Here is an 18,966-nt window from a genome sequence, read left to right as displayed (position 1 = left end):
GCATTGCCTTTCCCTCCCCAGTGCAACGCTGGCTTGCAATGCCTTCAGACTTCTTCCTTGTGTTTTAGCAGGAACTCTGAAGGAAGCAAATGCTCTTGCTGTCATACAGTCATGGCTGTGCAATGTGCAGCTCTGAGAAACAGAGTGCATCATGAATAAAGAAGATGGAGGGTTTATTCTAAAAGTTCCAGCACATGGTTAATCCATTTTGCCACTGATGTTATCCGTGAATCTGTTTGCCCGTTTTGGCTGATCTGCACAGGCATTTGTATTATGAACATCACTGTGCTGTCTCAGTGCTTACATATCTGTTGTATATTAGGGAAGAAACATCCCTAATTTAATTAGTCCAATTTATGGCATGAATGAGTTTAGGATTTATTATATGATGGATGTTTATTTAAGAGATACTTAATTATTCATTTCTACATTTGGGTAACTGTAATATAGCCTCAACAGAAATACATTACTGTTAAGTTTATAGGTATGAGTTTCTTCCGTTGAGCTGTATAAAAGTCTAATCAAAGAAAATTCTAATGCAGACACAGTAAATTACTCCGCTCTCACCTCACACCAGGACTGAGCTCAGAAATTATTAATGTGCTATAGATTTCCATAGCAGGTCAGAAGAAGCAATGAAAATGATCCACTCACTCTCACCAGGACACAACAGCTCTAGTGTTTAATATGTTTGTCCATGCTTTGTCTGTCTGAAGGATACAAAACAATAAGTCAAAAACTCATTTCTCTGTATTCTGTGTAAAGAAGAGAGAGGATAGCAATTAAATTACACGAGGGAAAGGCTAAACATCTGCAATTTGTATTTGATCTTAAAACAACCATTATCTAAGAAAAATGGATTAAATAGTACTTTTGGTGACATTGTTACTATGCTGAAGTGTTAACCAGGCAGCATGAGTACAACTGAACCTTTCTTGGTGTCTGTTTCATTGGGTGTACAGAACACAATGTCAGTGATTAAGAGAAAATGGGGAGAATTAAATGGATGGTGATTGGGACAAAGAGACTGTTTTTTGTTTTCTCCGAAGTTCAATTCATTATGTCTCTTTCCTGCAGCCTTGGGTGCATTTTCCATATGTTATCATAAGTTGTTTAGATAGCTTGGATTTTGAAGCAGAAGTAGCTTTTCAGTTCTAAACTAATGTGCTGTGCTTCAGGATGTACCTGGGACATGGTCTTGCACCTGTGTGGCAGTCTTACAGCAGACACTTCACTTCCTGTTGTGGGTTTGATGTGTTTTTTTCTGTTGTGCTTTGTGTTTGTTTGTTGAGGTTTTTTTCTATCTGCAGAGTGATTGGCTGTCTATAGGAGAAGTTAATGTACTGTGACATTATGTGTGAATGAACAACAACTTATTCTGGAGATGTGCTCTTTGTGCTCACAAAACCTGTAAGGCAGGTTACTCTGATAAGAACAACTGGATGAGTGTTCCTGAGGAACTGGTCATGTTGTTTGCAAACAGGCATTTAATTCACTTGACAACTTAAATGTGCTTTTGGAAATACTGAAAGAAACAATAACTGATCTTTCTCAAAATATCCAAGGGTGCTCATTCAGCCAAGATCCATGAGGCTTCTAGGTCGTCATTAGCTGTGCATGTTTGTCGGAATGGTTTAAAGTCAGACACTGCCTCTTGCACAGGATTATCTTTCTATTAGTAATGATCCCGGTCTCCAACTAGCATCAGGGCTGTGTAAGAAGCATAACAGAGCTCAAGTAGAAGAAAGACTCAAGTACAAGAGAGACTGAAACAAACTTAACTTAAAAAACATTGGGAAGAGAATGGAGAAGATATTTGGAGAAGTTATTTGTAAGCAGCTCAGGGACTCTCCTGTTCCAGCCAGCAGCCAGGCTGTAGCAGAGCAGTGGAACTCATCTCCAGAGCTTCTGTGCTGTGTATTCATGTCTTTGCTGGAGACAGACTGCCAACATCAATACTGATTGTGCCATCCATCCCAAAACACACTCTTTATGTCACAGGTTTGTGCCAGTCAGATCAGCGAACAGTGAATACAGGGCAAGTGCCAGAGCTCAGTGGAAACACTAGGAGGGAGGATTGTTAGTTTCTGTCATACTGTCTGCAAAAGAAAGACATTTTTCTTGACCAATGCATGTTAGGGGGTGATGGGAAGGAATTTGATTTTCAGGGGTTGTTACTATTTTGGGTGAATTTCTCATTTTATCAACAGATTCCTTATTTGTTATCTTTTTTTTCAGGAAAAAAAAAACCCACACCAACCCAGAACCCACCCCCCAAAGCCATAGAAGCATAGAATTTTTAATACGCTCTTCTTTACCTGCCTCATTTCTGTCAAACAATTAAACATAATGTTTCAAATAACAACATGAACACTAATGTAAAATATATCAAAGGCAGATATTTAGGAGATGTAATCTACTAGTTTACTAATGTTTTGTTAATATATAACTGGAAATCTGCACCTACAATATCAGTAAATGACAACATGCTGTGTATCATCAAAGTTGGCCTGTTTCTTAATAATGGCTGATATTTGAAGATTTGCTGCAGTTAACACTCTTGTAATATTTATATTATTATTATAGCATGTAGCCTCAGGTTCTGTGAGATTTTAACGGATTTAGATGTTGCCACTTTTTTTCAAATGTGTATGAAAGTTAATCAATTCCTTTCGGTAGTGAAAAGACACCAGAATGTCACTGTCAAGGCTTAGAAATCAAAACTAGACACTTTCAGATCAGCAATAATGCTCTTAAGCAGTGGGAATTAAATAGTAGATATCAAACTTCTTGATCATGTGAAATCCTTAAACCACAACTGGGTATCTTTTTAAAAGTTCAGGCTACAGTAGGTGTACAAATTCTGAGTGCAAGACTAAAAATACTGAGATTTAACATTACAGGTGATAATACTTCAGTGAAGTTTTTACTAGCAGGGCAACTGCTACCTTACTTTTTGAAATATGCAAGACATAGTGCCATAACAGAGCTTTTATAACAATGAGGTAAACTTTATTTTAAAGTCACAGACTGTAGTGTTCCTGCACAAAGAGGCAAAGAGTAATTTTGAAAAAAAATTTTAAAGGTCAGCTTTTCCCTTTTTGTGCACAGGAAATATGCCAGCTTTTAAAATACTCATAAATTCATAGATTTCACAGTCACAGTAGTCTGTTATAATACTTTAGTCTGATTTCCTCCTTTAAATTAAAGGTAATGATGTATCCTTGAGAAATATTTTTGCATAGTGAACTCAGACACCTCCGAGACAGACTTTCAGTTCATAGAAAGAGCCTCAATTCATATGTACAAGGTTTGGTCGACTCTCCTCATCTGGCTGTCAGGATTTCAGCAGATCTTGTTTCCAGGACCATTTAACATCTTTTTGAACACTGCAGTGTGAGATATTCACTGTTCTGTCCTGGTTTGTTTATTTTAAACAAAATTCCTTCTCATTATTGTAATAGGTTAGACATCATCAGAAAGTTATCTCTGATCTTTGTTCATCAAGAGTGTGAGCTGCAGAGGAAAGGGAACCTGATGCTGTCACATTATTGTAGTTGTTGGGAAATACATGCTTTAGCTGTTACCAGATGTGACACAGAGGGTCAAATTGGGATCCAGTCATTCACTTTGCCATACCAGATGATAAAGCCAAACAAATAGCTTTACAGAAATAAAAAGAGCCTTTTTTTCCCCCTTTTTTCAGAGCCTCTTTCAGGTAGCAGACAGCTGGTGATTTAAATGAGTTAAGTTTATGGATGGCTGCAGAAGCTGTCTTGGTTCCCACCCTGGATCTATCCATCAGCCACGCTGCAGCATTTTCTGCAGCAGCAGGGGAGCAGCTAATCTGGCCCATCCCAGCAAAGTGCTGCAACAGGATGGAGAGGGCTGGGCTGTGGGTTTGGGTAGGCTTGGAAATACACTGGAACAAGGAGGCTGTTTGGAACTCCAGCAGTCAGAGGCATAGTGCTTGAGTAACTGCTCCCAGCAAACATAGATTAAAACCCTAAGAATTTTAATAATGCAACTAAATGTGCTTTCTTACTTTTTATTTGTTCTTGTGTATTTTAAGGATCAAAATTGGTTATGGAAAAAATTAGGTACCCATTAAAAAAATGCAGATTGTACCTAATGTTTTCAGACTTCCCTTACATCACAGCAACTGAATATGTAACAATGCTCTCTAATTTTTCTTCTCCAAATCACTTCTAAGTGTGGAATCAATCATCATGCCACTCTGCTGCTGTGGGTACTTTGCTCCAGTTGCTGAAGAGAATACTGTCATAAATAAACAGTGTGAAGAGGTTGCTTAGCATACAAAAGGGGAGGTGGTCACACTGCAAAACAAAGAAAATAACTTTAAATCAAATTGGGTATTTTATGAATTTATATGTATTTGACCCAGGAATGAAAGGTCCTCAGACCATCCTCCCAGATTCTTTCTAAGATTACCTTATTTTGACTGATGAGCTGAAATGAATAATGTTGCTATGGAAGGCAGCCAGTTTAAAGTGATTCTTTCTTTGGAAGCGTATTTGTGTTGCATGTACATCCAGCCCTGTTCTTTTCCTTTTCCATCTCAGGCTTCTTTGCTTTGCATTCCAGAAATCTAGTCATACTCTGCAATGGCCAGTTAAATATATATGGTATTACTAAAACCAGTATTTTAGCTATCAATCTCCTGAGCTGGAGAGAAATACCTTTAGTAACTCAGTGCTCAGAGTTATCTTCAATGTTTACCATGCTATCTATAGAAAAATAAGTTTCAAAATCACAGCTGTGTGATCAGCCCATAAACCTGTGGGGCCAAAAATTTTAGGTGAGAGATAAGAGACCTTTCTCCTTCAATGCTTTCATCTCCTACTTCACTTGCCCCATGGGCCAGCAGAGTCCAGTCCAACCTGTCCAGGAACCCTGACCTGGAAGTAGGGGTGTGTACAGCATCATCTGAACAGCTGTTTGCCTGCAGCCTTTGGGAACTGCCCACCACATTTCACATCTCAACACACCTGAACACTCAATATCTTTTGCCCTCCCACACATGTGTAAAGGTGTTTTTATAGGAGTAAAGGTGTTTTGCAACCTTCAGCATAAAAGAAGACAGACCTGACAGCTTAAATAACACATAAGAAGTAATCATGGAACTGAAATTTGATTCTGGTATATCCAGTGTGGGAGTACTGGAATTGCCATGAACTGAAAGTCCTATGTCCTGAGTTTACTGACAGCAAGTAGTTGAGGTATGTCTGTGGGATTGTATTGTAGCAACTGTCCAACTTTCTGAAGACAAATCTTTGGCTCAGTTTTCAATGAACCTACTCGATGATTAAGTCTTCAAACAAATCAACTGGAATCTTGTTTGGATTTCTCTAAAAGCTAATGCATTCTGGTTTTGAAATACAATGTAGGAGTCAATCTATTGTGTAGCTGATGTGTACTACAGGTATGAATAATCAGTGTTTATCAGAATGTCAAAAAATATGTGAAGGATTTGGAAGTGGCAGGAGGGTGAAGAAAGGCAAGATTTTGTGAGTATCCCCTAAATAATAAATACATTTTCAGGAAATTCCTTCAAAATTTATTGTCAAATAAGTATCAGACATATAACTTTCTTTGTTTTTTCTCTATAGCATCAGCAATTATGAACCAGTAGTTTTGCCAGTGCTGTTGCTGCAAATGATGAATATATTTAAAAGGGAATCTGTTATGCTTGAGCTTAGGAGGAAGCATTGTACATTTTCAGCCATGATTATCTGTTCTTCATTCTTTGGTACATATTCTGCTCTCATTTCTATCACTTCTACATCTGCACAAATCTGCTAATTTCAGTTCATGTACTCCTGATTTATATGAATAGAACAGAGAATATAATCTGTCCCAGGGAGTGCAAAGTAAACAAAGAGAAATAGGTAATTAAAGATACAAGGACATCTAGGAGACAGAAACTCTAGTGAGAATCCATCAAATGCATCAGGACAGACAGTGAAAAATCTTGGTATCTAGATGACAGCCAGAAGTGAAATGGAAAGCAGAATAGGAGTTGTTTTTCTAGCACATGTGGAAGAAATGGCAGCGTGAAAGATATTAAGTGAGAATACAATGGAGTTGCCAATTGCAGAAAGCCAAAAAGCCAAGGTAAGGTCACAATAAGAGGAAATAAAAATAAATCGGGTGCATATCCTGAAGTTCAATCTATAAATATTTGAATAAAAAAAGGGAAGAAGACAGAAAAGAGCCACTTTAAATTGGCTTTTACTATAAAATTTCATGTGGATGGCTGAAAACCAGCATGAAATTGAGAGAAATCTAACAGGTTAGTGAGAACATAGGATTTTTTAGCTTAATTGAATGCAAAATCAAGAAGGCAATGAGAGACAAGGTGAAGAAACACAGGTAATGAGAAATCTTTTAGGGAGCTGCATACTAAAGTAGAAGCAATTGGCACAGAACAAAACCCGACTGCTAACAATCTTCAGTGAACTCTCTTTCTGCTGCTGGAGTTGTCAGGAATCACAGAGAAACCTTTACAAGGTTTGCAAAATGTAGAATCACTGAACCTTGCAGAAAGAAATAAAAGATATACAGATAATCGTGTAATTCTCTTTAATGGTAGTGCAAACTTTCAGGAGGCTGTGTATTTGAAGAGGGACTCAGAATGTGCTGATGGTCTTAAAATCTAGAATTATGATTGCTGACTTTTTGCTTCCCCACCTTATTTTGAAATTTTGATGAATTTTTTTTTTTGATGCAGGAATTTTAGATTAACCATGCTAAGCTGTAAACCAGTTAGTGGAGGCAGTTTTGAATGAAAGAAAAAGGCTGCAGTTGAAAACCCAATTGCACAGATATGGTAACCAGGAAAGCACGTTACAGGGTCACAGTTTATAGTGTCAAAGAATCACACCGAATATTGAATATTGTTATTTGAGATGTTTAAGTATATCAACTTACTGTGCGGTTTAAAAAAATGAAAAGCTTCATTTTTGAAGCATATTTGTAGATCTCGGGAAGAGAGAATTATACTCAGTGTAACAGAGCTAAATAAAACAAAACTTAATCATGCAGGAAGGGAGGAGGGGGAGGGATGACTGGGTATGTTTATTTGTCTTTCTGAGCAGATGTGAGACTCATTGTGGCCATTTTCTTCAAGCTCTTCCCAGCTCTTGTCATGATTAATGACACTTGATTTTTTAAGGGATAGTTACAGATGTATAATGATGCCTTCCAGCAAATTTCAGGATTTTCCACTCTCTCTCAGTTGTACACTATATGTCTGCCATAAGGCAGAGAGTGATTTAAAAATCCAGAACATGGTCTGTTAGCACCTGGTTCTTGAGACCCCTGCGTACCCTCTTGCTATTGCATTAAAATTCACTTTCTGCATGAATCTCACACTGCATCAAACTTTCTCCCACCACTTTGTCTACATTATAGACAACGTTGCTCAGCCCATGACACTCCAGCTCACATGATCCAATCTCTTAATCATACTGTATTTAGTCAGGATCTATTTTGGTCCTCAAAGGTCTTAAAACTAGTGTACAGTGATCATAGGACATTTCTTCATTAGCATTTTAGTGTGCATCATAATATGCCTTGGCAGCAGCTCTCCCAGTTGCCTCTAGTCACTGAGCTGTTGTTGCATTGCAGAGCAAGTGAAATGAATTCCTTAGAGATAGAAGGAAAAAAGGGATCTGCTTTGAGATATGTGTAGCTAATAACCAAGAGATCAGTTCAGGGAATCAGACTGGAGTGAGCCTGAAGCAAAGTGTGGATTTCATGTGAAGAGCAGATGTTGGATGCTCAGCCTAAATTACTCCATGCTGCAGATCAACTCCTCAGGCAGCCTCCTGCTTGTTGATGGAGATGTCAGAGTCTGCGCTGTAGAAGGTTTATTTTGTGTGTTCTTTTCTTCCGTAACATCTATCTGCAAACCTGCTTGTGCAAATTACACTTGGTGAAGGGTCCAGTCCTTCCCCTGTCACAGAACACGGTGCTTTTCAGCAACCAGGTGTTCTCAACCCACTGATAAGAAACAATATCTTAAACTGTCATTTGCATTTTATTGGCTGATTGCAGGACTCTGACATGAGAACAAGGTCATGCAGCCTCCAGACTGGTGCTAAGTAAGGACTCAGTTTCCTTTTAAGCATCCACTGTAAAGCAGTGACAGCCTCAGTGTTCCAGTGTGGTAATTTCCTGAGGGTTGGACAAACAGGGAGATTTAAGGGAGTCTCACATAGGGCAGATTTTTCCAGTCCTCAAGCTAATATTAAAGTTCTCTGGCATATTTTTCATTAGGCGGGATTTTTGTCACTTCATTTCAGGTTTCCCTTGCAAACACTTCTTCAAATACTTTTGTGAAAATATGTTCACCTCTGTTGAAATGTTGAACCAGCTCATATTATCTCTGACTGAGCTGACAAAGACCTTCACAACGTTCCTGGAATCTGCCAAAATACAGTTGCAGAAATGACAATGCCAAGCAAGGTAATAATCTAAATGAATGCTACTGCAGCTGAACATTCACATTCCTGAAATTCTTTGATTCAGTTAGAACTAGGCAAGTCCCCTGTTGGTTTTGGGTTTTTTTAGTAATTGTAAAAGTTTCTGGTTTGTGCTTCCCTGTTAAAACTTGGTTACAAGTCACTTTTCATCACAAGTCACACATTTAACACATCTTCAAATTGTTCCTTAGAAAATGGGGGGAACAATGAGAATGACCTTAGTGTACAACTACTAAGAAGAATGTGCCACTAAATAGTAGCTTTAGAGCAGGAAAAGCTGTGTTTTCATTAGCTGTTTGAACTCCATTGCATCTCCTCAAAATGATCAACAGCTGCTGTTACTTAGTTCCTCAGACATCTCAAACATATCTGAGTTAGCAATTCAGTTAGTTTGTGGGGGTTTACTTAATCTTGTGAATTTTGTCATGTTTGAAGTGTACTTTTCATCTGGAGATTTTTTAGGAATTAAAGTTGTTTTAGAGGACTTAAAAACAGACCTTATAAAATAACATTTACATTAAAGCTATCTGCCTTATAAAAACCTGTCTGAATTCCATATGGCATTGCCAGGCAATTTAGCATGTTAAATCTTGCAGTGTTTGCACTGTCTGAACTCGTATTTTTGTGGGTATCTTTTAAAAATGTTTAAGATGCTGATTTTTAAGATTATACTTTAAGATGGGGGATGTTTTAAAATGTTTCAAAAAGTTTCCTGTAAGTTCTTCAACACTGTCCAAATCCCACTCTCATTCTCTTTTTTATAAACAAGAGAAAAAGCCACGACCTGCTTTCCCAGCCATTTCACCTTCCTAGGACACAACAGCAGGGAATTTTGCCTTCAGTGAAAGCAGAAGGGAGCAGAAAATAGGGAACAGATGATGCTTGGATGATGTGAAGATAATGCTAAATCTGTGTCTATCTCCAAATAACCACAGATACTTGTTAAAGGTGAGATTGAACCATTTTGGGACATTTTTCTTAGAGGGTAGATTTCAAACTCATTCCTTTTGCTTAAATCTGTTAGGTTGAGCTCCTCTCAAAGCCCTTTCATGCATCTATTGAAACAAATAGGAGGATGACTAAATCTCAGTTCTTAACTTGTGTGAATACTGATGTTTATTTTAAAAATCTGCATTAACAATTTGCTAGTTAAAACTGTTATTTTGCTGGAGATTCTCAGAGCTTTCTACTTGTGACAACCTTTGGCTTAGAGTCATGAAAAAATAGTTATGAAGAGCACTTAAGGCATGTGTTCATTAATTAGGTCACTAAATCAGAAAGAAGCAATGATATTATTTTATTAATATATTTTTTCCCCACAGCTGGGTAGGCTAGTTGTAAAGCATCTCCCTCAAACCTTTTCATACTACAATCCATGAAACTAAGAAAAGGGTTAATGTAAATGTGTATGGTGTTGAAGGGAAAGCAGGAGGGTATTTTAAGAATAAAATATTAATGTTGAGGTTTACTCACTGTCTTGTTAGTCAATGTGTGAAATTCAAAGTTAATGTGTGTATGTGTGTCTGTGGAAGGGAGGGTTCTATTAGAGGTGATCTCTGGAGATCCTCAGCACATTTACTTAGTAATTCTATGTTCTGTAGATACAGCTGCTCTCTAAGATATAAATTTTCTCTGATTTTACATCTCTAAGGTTTGGAGATCAGTTAGACTGCATCTTTGAACTATTTTCTTAGTTGTTAGAATCAAATAACTAGTTGTACTAGACCTCAGGTGTCAAACTACAGCTGATCAAAATTCAAATGTTCTTTTGTGCTTTAGAAAGTCTTTATGACCTTCAGCACTCTTCAGATGGCTCTCAGTGCTTGTTTTTTCAGGTTCTACTCTTTGTTAAAATGCTGTTTTGGTTTGCTTTAGACCCATGTCATGGTTTAATCCCTGAGCAACTGTCATGTCTGGAGATCAGGAACATGCTTCTGTTTACAGTTGAACAGTTCAAAAATGCCTTTTTGAGATGTGGAAACTGTATATTTTTTTGAGCAGCTTGCTTAGGAGGTTCCTGAGATTGTAAAATAAAGTTTTGCTACTTTCTCGTGCTAGTGTTCATTCCATGCTGTTCCACACTCCACACTGACCTTTCATCACTGGCTCTCCGAGGCCCATGTTCTGGCAAGTTCAAGAGTGCATTAGATCTCCCTGCAGGAGACTTTCAGATGGCTATCCTTGATCCAAGAAGCATGCTACTGTGAAAAAGGAAAGGTCACTTGGTTTTCTCAATTTGGTCAGAAGAATTTAGTTTCATTGTTGCTTTGTCATCAGCAGCACAGCTATGGAAGTTTAATATAATATGTATTTGTTTCTCAGCAACTCTGAATGTGTCAGTAATTGCATATGTTCACACTGAATATTGCTTCTGGAGTGTGTAGTGTAGGAAATACACTAAGTAGTCATTTAAGAATTCTACATGATTAATCAAGAGCCAACAAAAGCATAAATAAAATGTTCAAAGTTTCTGAAATCATGTAATACCAATGTATCATGTTTGAATCTTTCTGCTCCATGGTTTGTCATCATTCTGTAGCAAAACAGAAATATGGTCTAAGTGTAGCTGGCATAATGATGATACTTTTGTGGCTTAAAATGTTCAGCATGGGTCTGAAGTTGCCTTTGGATAGTGTTTCATGGACTTCTTGAGAACAAATTATGCACAAATTGTGCAGTCAGATGCTGTCTTCTGCTAAAATAAAATAGGATCAATGCATATGAAAATTTTTGTACTGTGGATGCTAAGAGCCTTGGCATTTAAATCCCACCAGAGCCCTTCCTGCAGTTTAGCAATCCTTTCCTCTGGCCTTTTTATGTAACTTTTTCCTTTACCTATTGATTATTTAAGCTAAATCTTTCAAAATACCATTCCAACAAAAACTTTCACTCCAAGATACTATTGCTTTAACCAGATGGCAAGTAACAATAATTTAGAAAATGTAAATTTTTCTTGTCGTTACTTTACAGAGGACACAAGAAATCAGTTTCTTAATATTCAGAATAGTCTGTCTTAGTTTAATTGATTAATGAGGTACCTCCAGTGAAATGTTATGTTAATGCACCTCCTGTGATTTTTCAGGAAATGGGTAGAGATGAAGCAAGTCCTGTCAGTGATAAAAAAGTCATGAGGGGCTTGAATCAGCCAACCTCAACTGTTATGGAAAACCTTATCTCATCGTAACGTTTATAAACTGATCGAGTTATTTAAAATACCTACTGTTTGCTCAAATTGTTGGTGATAAACAAGGTGAGGAGTGCTTTCTTGAGGGAGAACAGGATTTCTGTTTGCAGCAGCTGCTGCAAGTATTTAGTGCCTTGCTCTCCATTAAGCTTGCTGGCAGTTTTGCGTCATGGGTTTTGAGGTTTTGTCCTTGTTTTTGAGAATGGATAAAATGCGAGAGATTATTAATGAAATGGTATTATAAACTGAAATACAAACCGCACATTTGCAATGGCTCACAAAGTTTCTGATCTGAAAATGTGTGCAACTATCACACAGTCGGCAACTGGCTAATTTCATAGACTAGTTGACCATGACTGATTTTTCCTGATGCAGCTCTAAGACATTTCAAACACTGGCTAAAACTGGCTGCAAAGATGTGCTTTTAAACAGCAGCATGGTTAGTCTGATTCCATCTTTTGCAAAGGTATTTCTCAAAAATACTTAAAGTTAGATTTTCCTTGAAGCTACACATGAAATTAAAACAAATGCATTCTACTCCCAGGGACAGTTCATTGCTCTTAGTTCAATATAATTCATACAGTTCCTTGCTGTTAATTCAATATAATTCATACAGCCTCTTTCTGGTCATTAGTTATGCGTTTAAATAAGTAATTTTAAAGATTTAGGACATAATAACTAGTTTGCCTCCACGGATCTCAGAAAATTGTGTCACTAAATATCCAAGTTAGAGACATTGATTCTATTGAACTGCTGTTCGTTCCCTTGTTTATTTTAACCACTGGGATTTGATTATCTGAGTGGAATATTAATATGGTCTTATTTCTCACTTTTGTTTTAGAACGTTGGTATTAGGACAATTATTGCTTATCTTTTAAAAAAAACCCAACACATTACATGACACAAAACAGATTTCTGCAGACTTCTTGTAAAATAAAACAAGTGTTTGATGCAAATTGTTATACCTTGTAAAGCAGCTCCCATTTATTAAAGCAGTGGTAGTGTTAGGATTCTTTTATGTGGATGTTGTTCTCCAGATACAAACCCCAAATGCTGAGCTAAAAAAAAAAGGGCAGTGAATCTGTCATGAGCAGCTACTGGAAATGTACTCTCAAAGCAACAAGGATGCTGAAAGTGAAGTAATGTTGCCAATGGCTTTGTAACCTTCAAGCTTAATGTATTTGACTTTGGAGCTGCCCAAAAACAATTGCTTTCTAAGTATGTAATTTGAGCCTTGGAATGAAAATAGAGATGCAGAAAGAGTTTAGTAACTCTCCTTTCAAGGTATACTTTAAATGTTACACCTATTGAGAATATGCTTTATTAGCAATACTATTCTTTGTATAGGGACAACCTGCAGGGACTATTCTTCACCAACATTCACAGTAATAATCTTCGATAAAGGCACAGTGGTTTTGATAAGTGGAAAGCAAGCAAATGATCATGTGAGAAAACAACACTAGGCCAGGTTCTCACCTTGTGATTTTTCAGTTCACACAGCGGGCACTCATGTTATTTTTGTGCATTAGCAGAACCTTACAAGGATCACTACTCTCAGAGAGTCAGCCTGTCTACCCAGCTGCTAATTCATGTGTAGTGTTGGTTCAGAGATCAGAAATAGTGCTGCTTTAAGGAATTTCACCTGGAAGGAGGGGGAATATATTTCTGTAATTTCTGGCTCTGCTTCTCACTCCATGTTGGATGAGGTGCTCATGGTTCCCAGGGCTGTTTCTGTCTGTGCCATGCTGGAGCTGCTGGAAGTCGTTTGTCACAGGTCAAACCAAGGGCCTGCACAAAACTCAGAGGGAAGAGGGTATGTGTATTTTCTAGCTAAGAAGTAAAAAACCCCGTTGGTCCTGACTGTACTTTCCCAGTCCTCTGAAAACAGTGTAACTCCATTGACTTTGAGTATGTCCCATGACACACTTTTGGTTTCTACCTGGGTTATACAAATTCCAAGTACAAGTGCCAAGTACTGTTTTATCACAGGGACCTCTCAAAGCTTATTTTACTGAAATACCTGTTCTCTCTCTCAGCTTTGCTTCTCTGTACCACCCTGCATGGTCGTGGCTCTTTGGGTGGGAACTTCTTGTGGGAAGCCTAAAAAAAGATGTTGCAACCTGGACTTCTTGTTCCATTTGCACTCTGAGGAGCTTCAGTTTGCTTTGTCCCAGAATTCTGGTGCTGTCCTCTTCCTTTTTCTTGTCTCCTCTTTACCATCTACACCTTTGCTCCCACACAATCCTGCTTCTGAATAAGTGATTTTAAATTTAGTTGACTGTCGAGCACTGGGAACCCTGACTGAAGTTCAGAAGTCATGTTTGTTGTGGGAGATGGATGGGGCATTTTGGTGAAGTAGAGATTTGTGTAAACATGCTGTAGGCATCAGGATATAATCACAGAGTAACCAAAGGAATCAGAAACTCTCAAGTGTCTGGGATCAAATGCTGGAGAGAGTAAGACCTTAGACATTTATTGAGGGGTCAATAACTATTGAGCCTCCCTGAAGATTGCCCCAGGATCTGATTTGCTGAGGAAACCATTCCAGCTGAGGTGAACAATCATCACTACAATACTTTCATCCTCGGGTCTTGTTAGAAGGCTTCCAGTGTCTGTATTCCCCCATCCTGGTTTCTCCTTCCCTCTGCTTGCCTCTCTGATGGCCACAGTGGAGTCTTTTTGCAAAGATCATGGAAGAAGAACTTGTGACTTGAGAAATAAATGTATTGAACATATCTCTGCAGTGCCTCTAAGACACTTCTGGTTGGCTGAGGCAGCGTGGCTAGGGGGTATGTGCAGTTAATTTACAACATAATCAACCGAGTAATGTTCTGGGTTTCAATGTGGTCTTGGAGTTGTAGCATCGATGAGTGTGGAACATCCGACACAGCAAGGCTGCCCATACCCTGGGAGACTTCTGAGTTTTACCTTTCTGGGCTTGTGAGAGCTTTGCAGCTTGGAACATAACATGGTGTGGCTGGTGGGGCAGTTTAAACAATTGAAAGTCAAGTCAGAAAGAACAATTTAACTCTAGGCAGGGTTGAGAGGCTTTTTAGCATATGTTAATGAGAGGAAGAGTTTGGGCAGAAGTGATAATGTATTTCTAAAGTTAGTGTATTAAAAAGACCCACAAAGAAAAATCAAAACAAGGCTTTTTTAATGTTGTTTTTTTTTTTTTCAATTTTAGGTATTTCAGCACAAGCTAGTGTAGGCAGTTGTATGATTGTTCCAACCACCCAAATATATCAGCTGTGCATACTGGCCCAGTGCTGTGCTTCTGGCTCTGAGCAGGCCCTTGTTCAAACTGCTGGGAGCACAAACAGAGTAAATGAGCATCTGTTTGCCCTCAACATTGTAGACATACCCTCTGGCTTCTTTCTTATAGATAAACAAATAGCGGGTTTGGGGTTTTTTAAGAAGTATTTTTAATTCTTATTATATTTGTCTTTTTATTAAAAATAAAATAGCAATAGAGCCACTGGAAGACTTCTGGGGAAAAAACCATATGATTAAATTCTAAAGGATGGAAACTTTTATTCTGGCTGACGTGGGCTCAGTGGTAACTGACTTTTCGAACTTTTTTCAAATTTTAAAATTTCATTTCTGAAAGTTTTGCCACCCCAATGAATCATTATGGCTGTGGGCAAATAAAGCCTCTGCTTTCTTAGTATTGCCTATGGAAACTTCCAGTACAAAAGGTCTGAAAAATCTTGCTTATTTGATTTAGCACCAAAAATAAACAAAACAAAACAAAACCAAACAAAACAAACAGCCAGCCAAAACCCCCTTTTGATTTATGAAAATAACAAAAAAACCAAAAACAAACAAAAAAACAACAACACCAACCAAACGACACTCTGTGCTACACTACGCAGCAGAAATTCTTTTACATGTTAGTGGGAGCAGAACAATAAGTACACATGCAGAGATTTTGAGTCTCACAGGACATCGTTATACATGCACAAGGATGTTTTCTATGTTATAAATATATGAGTGCTTATGTATTTAATACCATTATTAACAGGCAGGTATTTAGCATTATGTATGAGTCCAGTGTGAATCCTTTATACCGTTTAATTCCAGGCTAAAACATTTCATTAGGTTTTTATTAATGACTTAGCCACAGTATTTTAGACAGGTCCTGACATCCTCAGACCTTTCATTCCATGTGGTACTTCAGCCCAAAGTGGTTTCTTCCAATTTCACCACTCACCATTGCCAGCTCTTCAAGTAACCCCCTACATTCTTGGCCTTTCTGGGAAACCTTTCAAAGGTTTCTCCTACCAAATTTAAAATGAGAGATCCCCAGCACAAGCACTACTAATGCACTAAACAAAAGCATCCTGTTTGGAGGCATGTTCTCTGATTCTCAGGAGAGATCTCAGAGGTGGTTAGAGATGATGTCTTGATGTGCTTAGAGGGTGGAGTCTGCTCTTGACACTAATGCAGACTCTGGGCACCAGCTACCATTGGGAAATCTTTATTCACTGAGGTCCTCTGTGGGTAAAATATTTTCTCTTCCTCTTAAATAAATAAATAATGTGTAATTTGCTGACACAAACTATTTGCTTAAAGCAGGCAATAAGCCTTGAGGGAGATATTTATGGTACAGGCTAGCATAGCACTTCAGCAAGCAGCAGCTGGTGCTTTCACACTGCTCAGTGTTGGAATGATCTTCTGTACTGCAAGGTAGGAAGGCAGAAAATACAGCTGCATCTTTTTGGAGCTAATTTTAAAAAAGCAATGAGCTGGTAATTGCCACTTTTCCCAGCTGGTCTTTATGAGGGTAAAAGGTTTAATCATAGATTGAGGATGGAAGAGGAAAATACTAAGCAGGCTGCAAACTAGTCTTAATAGACATCCCTCCTGGAGATACTTAGAAATGTAAGCTCATGTTGGCTGGGAGGATCTGGGAATGAAGATTTATCTCCAAAAGGATATCTGATAGTCCTTGGAGTTATGCTTTTGCATAAGAATTTCTTCTGGAAGGATCTGTGATGGGTTTTTCATGATGGCTGTGTACCCTGCAGGCTCCTCCAGCTAAGTGTGGTCTTCCCAGGCCTTGGGGGGAAAACTGAACTGGGGTCCTCCAGAAAGATACAAAAGAAGGGGGATTTCTGTGCAGATTTTCACTCAGCATTTCCTGTTTGCTTGATTCATACAAATAACTTATAAGCTTATAAGCAACAACATATTAATGCAACAAAATATAAATATTTATGCATCCATTTAGATAATGTTTTGCTCTAATTATAAACAAGAGCATCTTGCAAGAGCTTCTTTTTGACAAGTAAATAAAGTGTAGAGTGTGCTCATGTGTTAAATAAACCATGCTTCGTTAACTCTTCCAAAATATCAAGTCTCAGGTAATAACTATACAAAATGTGACAGTAGAGTAGGTTTAGTGGGAATAACTTAAATACTTAAGTTTCAGGAGGACAGGAAGCTGTTATTTACTTTCTTAATTGGTGAGGGGAAAAGAGGATAAATCTGTTTTTACCACTAATTTCAAGTTTTCAATCTGATTGCTTTCATGACATGGAGGGTAACAGGAGAGAAGAGCAGTCATATATTAATGTACCAGTGTTAGGGTCTATTATATTTGCTAACTTTTCTTACATGATTAACAGGAAATTGTGCCAGACACAAGGTTTGATTTTTATTTATTTTTTTTAACAAATCAGAACCTAATTTATGAATTCTGATGAAAGAGATTTTTGATAGTTCTGCCTGCAAGAAGGTATGAAAGCTTTAGTGAGCTTTTAAACTAGCACTTTTTAATATGCCTTTTGCATACTTAGTTTACCATATGATTGACTTTGTTGATGGCATATCAATCTAAGCTGGCTGGATTTGACAGCTATGTATTGAGTGATAAAAGAATATTTTTCTCTTGTCAAGAAACAATAATTTATTAAGCATGATACAGCAAAATGGATTTAAATCACTTCAAAATGTGTTTCATCCCATATCTTGTTTGTTCAAATCAAAAGAATAAAAATGCAATAAAGATCCAAGGCCCAAGTCTAGCAATTTATATTTTCTTTTCTAATTTCTTTTTTTTTTCATTTGATCATAACTTCTTTCTCAGTTAAATTTCCTGAGGGTAAAATCTTGAAATAGGATTCCATGCTGCTAAGTGATTAAGAGATACAGAACTGAAAAGAGAGCTCCTATCTCCATTCTCACCATTGAATTAGGTCAGTGGGTGTCAATGATGAGCTGTTGAGTGAGTCACAGGACTTGCAGTAAGCTCTGTACCATTCCCTGCAATGTGTTTGTGCTCTGGGAGAGGGACAGGCAACTTCTGGAGGTTGGGGTTCACATTTATTCCTGGCTGTGTGGGGAGGCCAAGGCAATATGCCACATTTATGTAACGCTGGGTTGAGCTAAGGAAGTCAGATCCAGTCTTGGTTTACTGTATCAATTCTTGTCTTTTCATGCATGATTTTAGGTATGCAGAGTCCCTTCAGTTAATTAAAAGATTGACTTAGTCATATGCAGCCACTGAACCACAGGCAAAACCTTCCAAGTGTGAATTCTATGCAAGGAAGAAGATATTTTAAAATATTTGTTCATCACAGATAATTCTCAGTAGCTGTCACCTGTTGTGTTGAAATGGATTCATGCCTCATTTTCCCTTTCCTTCTAAGTCCATCCAATACATAGTCTTTTAAGTCAGCTAGGTAATAAATAAATAAGCTCTTAAATCAGGTATGTAGCAGATGAGTATGTGGAAAAACGCTTCTGGGTTTTTTTTGTCAGCCAAAAAGAAGTGAAAGTGCTTTTTTGTTGCTCTGTGAGAGAGAAATGTGCTAATAGAATGGGGTTTAGCTGCTAGAGCAGCAGGTGAAAACTGAGGAATGACAGCAAAGGTGGAAAGGTCAGAAAAGAAAGAGACAACATTATTTCATTTAGAGGTGAAGGTCATCTGAAATAAGTGATTCCACGTTAAGAAGTCTGCCTAGGAGAAAAATGATTAATGTTAACATATTTTTGTATTGTTTTATTTCATTCTTTTTTTCTTTTCTCATTTATAATGCTTACCTATTCAGGAAGTTGAGGTAGGTTTTTCACTTTTAACTTGTAAATATCCATAGAGTGAATAAATTATTTACCACATATCATAATTCATATTATCCTTTAAACTCTTATGACTAACTGTTAATATTGTTACAAGTTAAATGTATTGATACATGTTAATAATTAATGTGTTAATATCAGTTTATTAACATGTTTATATTAAAATGGCATAATAGTTTCATATGTTACAGT

At 37.6% G+C, this 18,966-nt stretch overlaps 1 protein-coding gene across 1 annotated transcript in view; it reads left to right on the top strand.

Annotated features, from left to right (window-relative positions):
* Positions 1–18,966, top strand: part of SPOCK1 (sparc/osteonectin, cwcv and kazal-like domains proteoglycan (testican) 1) — a 275,614-nt gene that overhangs the window by 65,332 nt on the left and 191,316 nt on the right. Inside the window, exon 2 of the mRNA XM_009995313.1 lies at positions 18,747–18,755. Within this exon, the coding sequence (XP_009993615.1) occupies positions 18,747–18,755 (9 nt within the window). The remainder of the gene's footprint in view (positions 1–18,746; positions 18,756–18,966) is intronic.

This window comes from Chaetura pelagica, unplaced genomic scaffold (genome assembly GCF_000747805.2).
Source record: "Chaetura pelagica isolate M959 unplaced genomic scaffold, ChaPel_1.0 scaffold420, whole genome shotgun sequence".
NCBI classification, from domain to species: domain Eukaryota; kingdom Metazoa; phylum Chordata; class Aves; order Apodiformes; family Apodidae; genus Chaetura; species Chaetura pelagica.
Note: the sequence above shows the minus strand (reverse complement) of the source record. Positions and strands in the feature narration are given on the sequence as shown.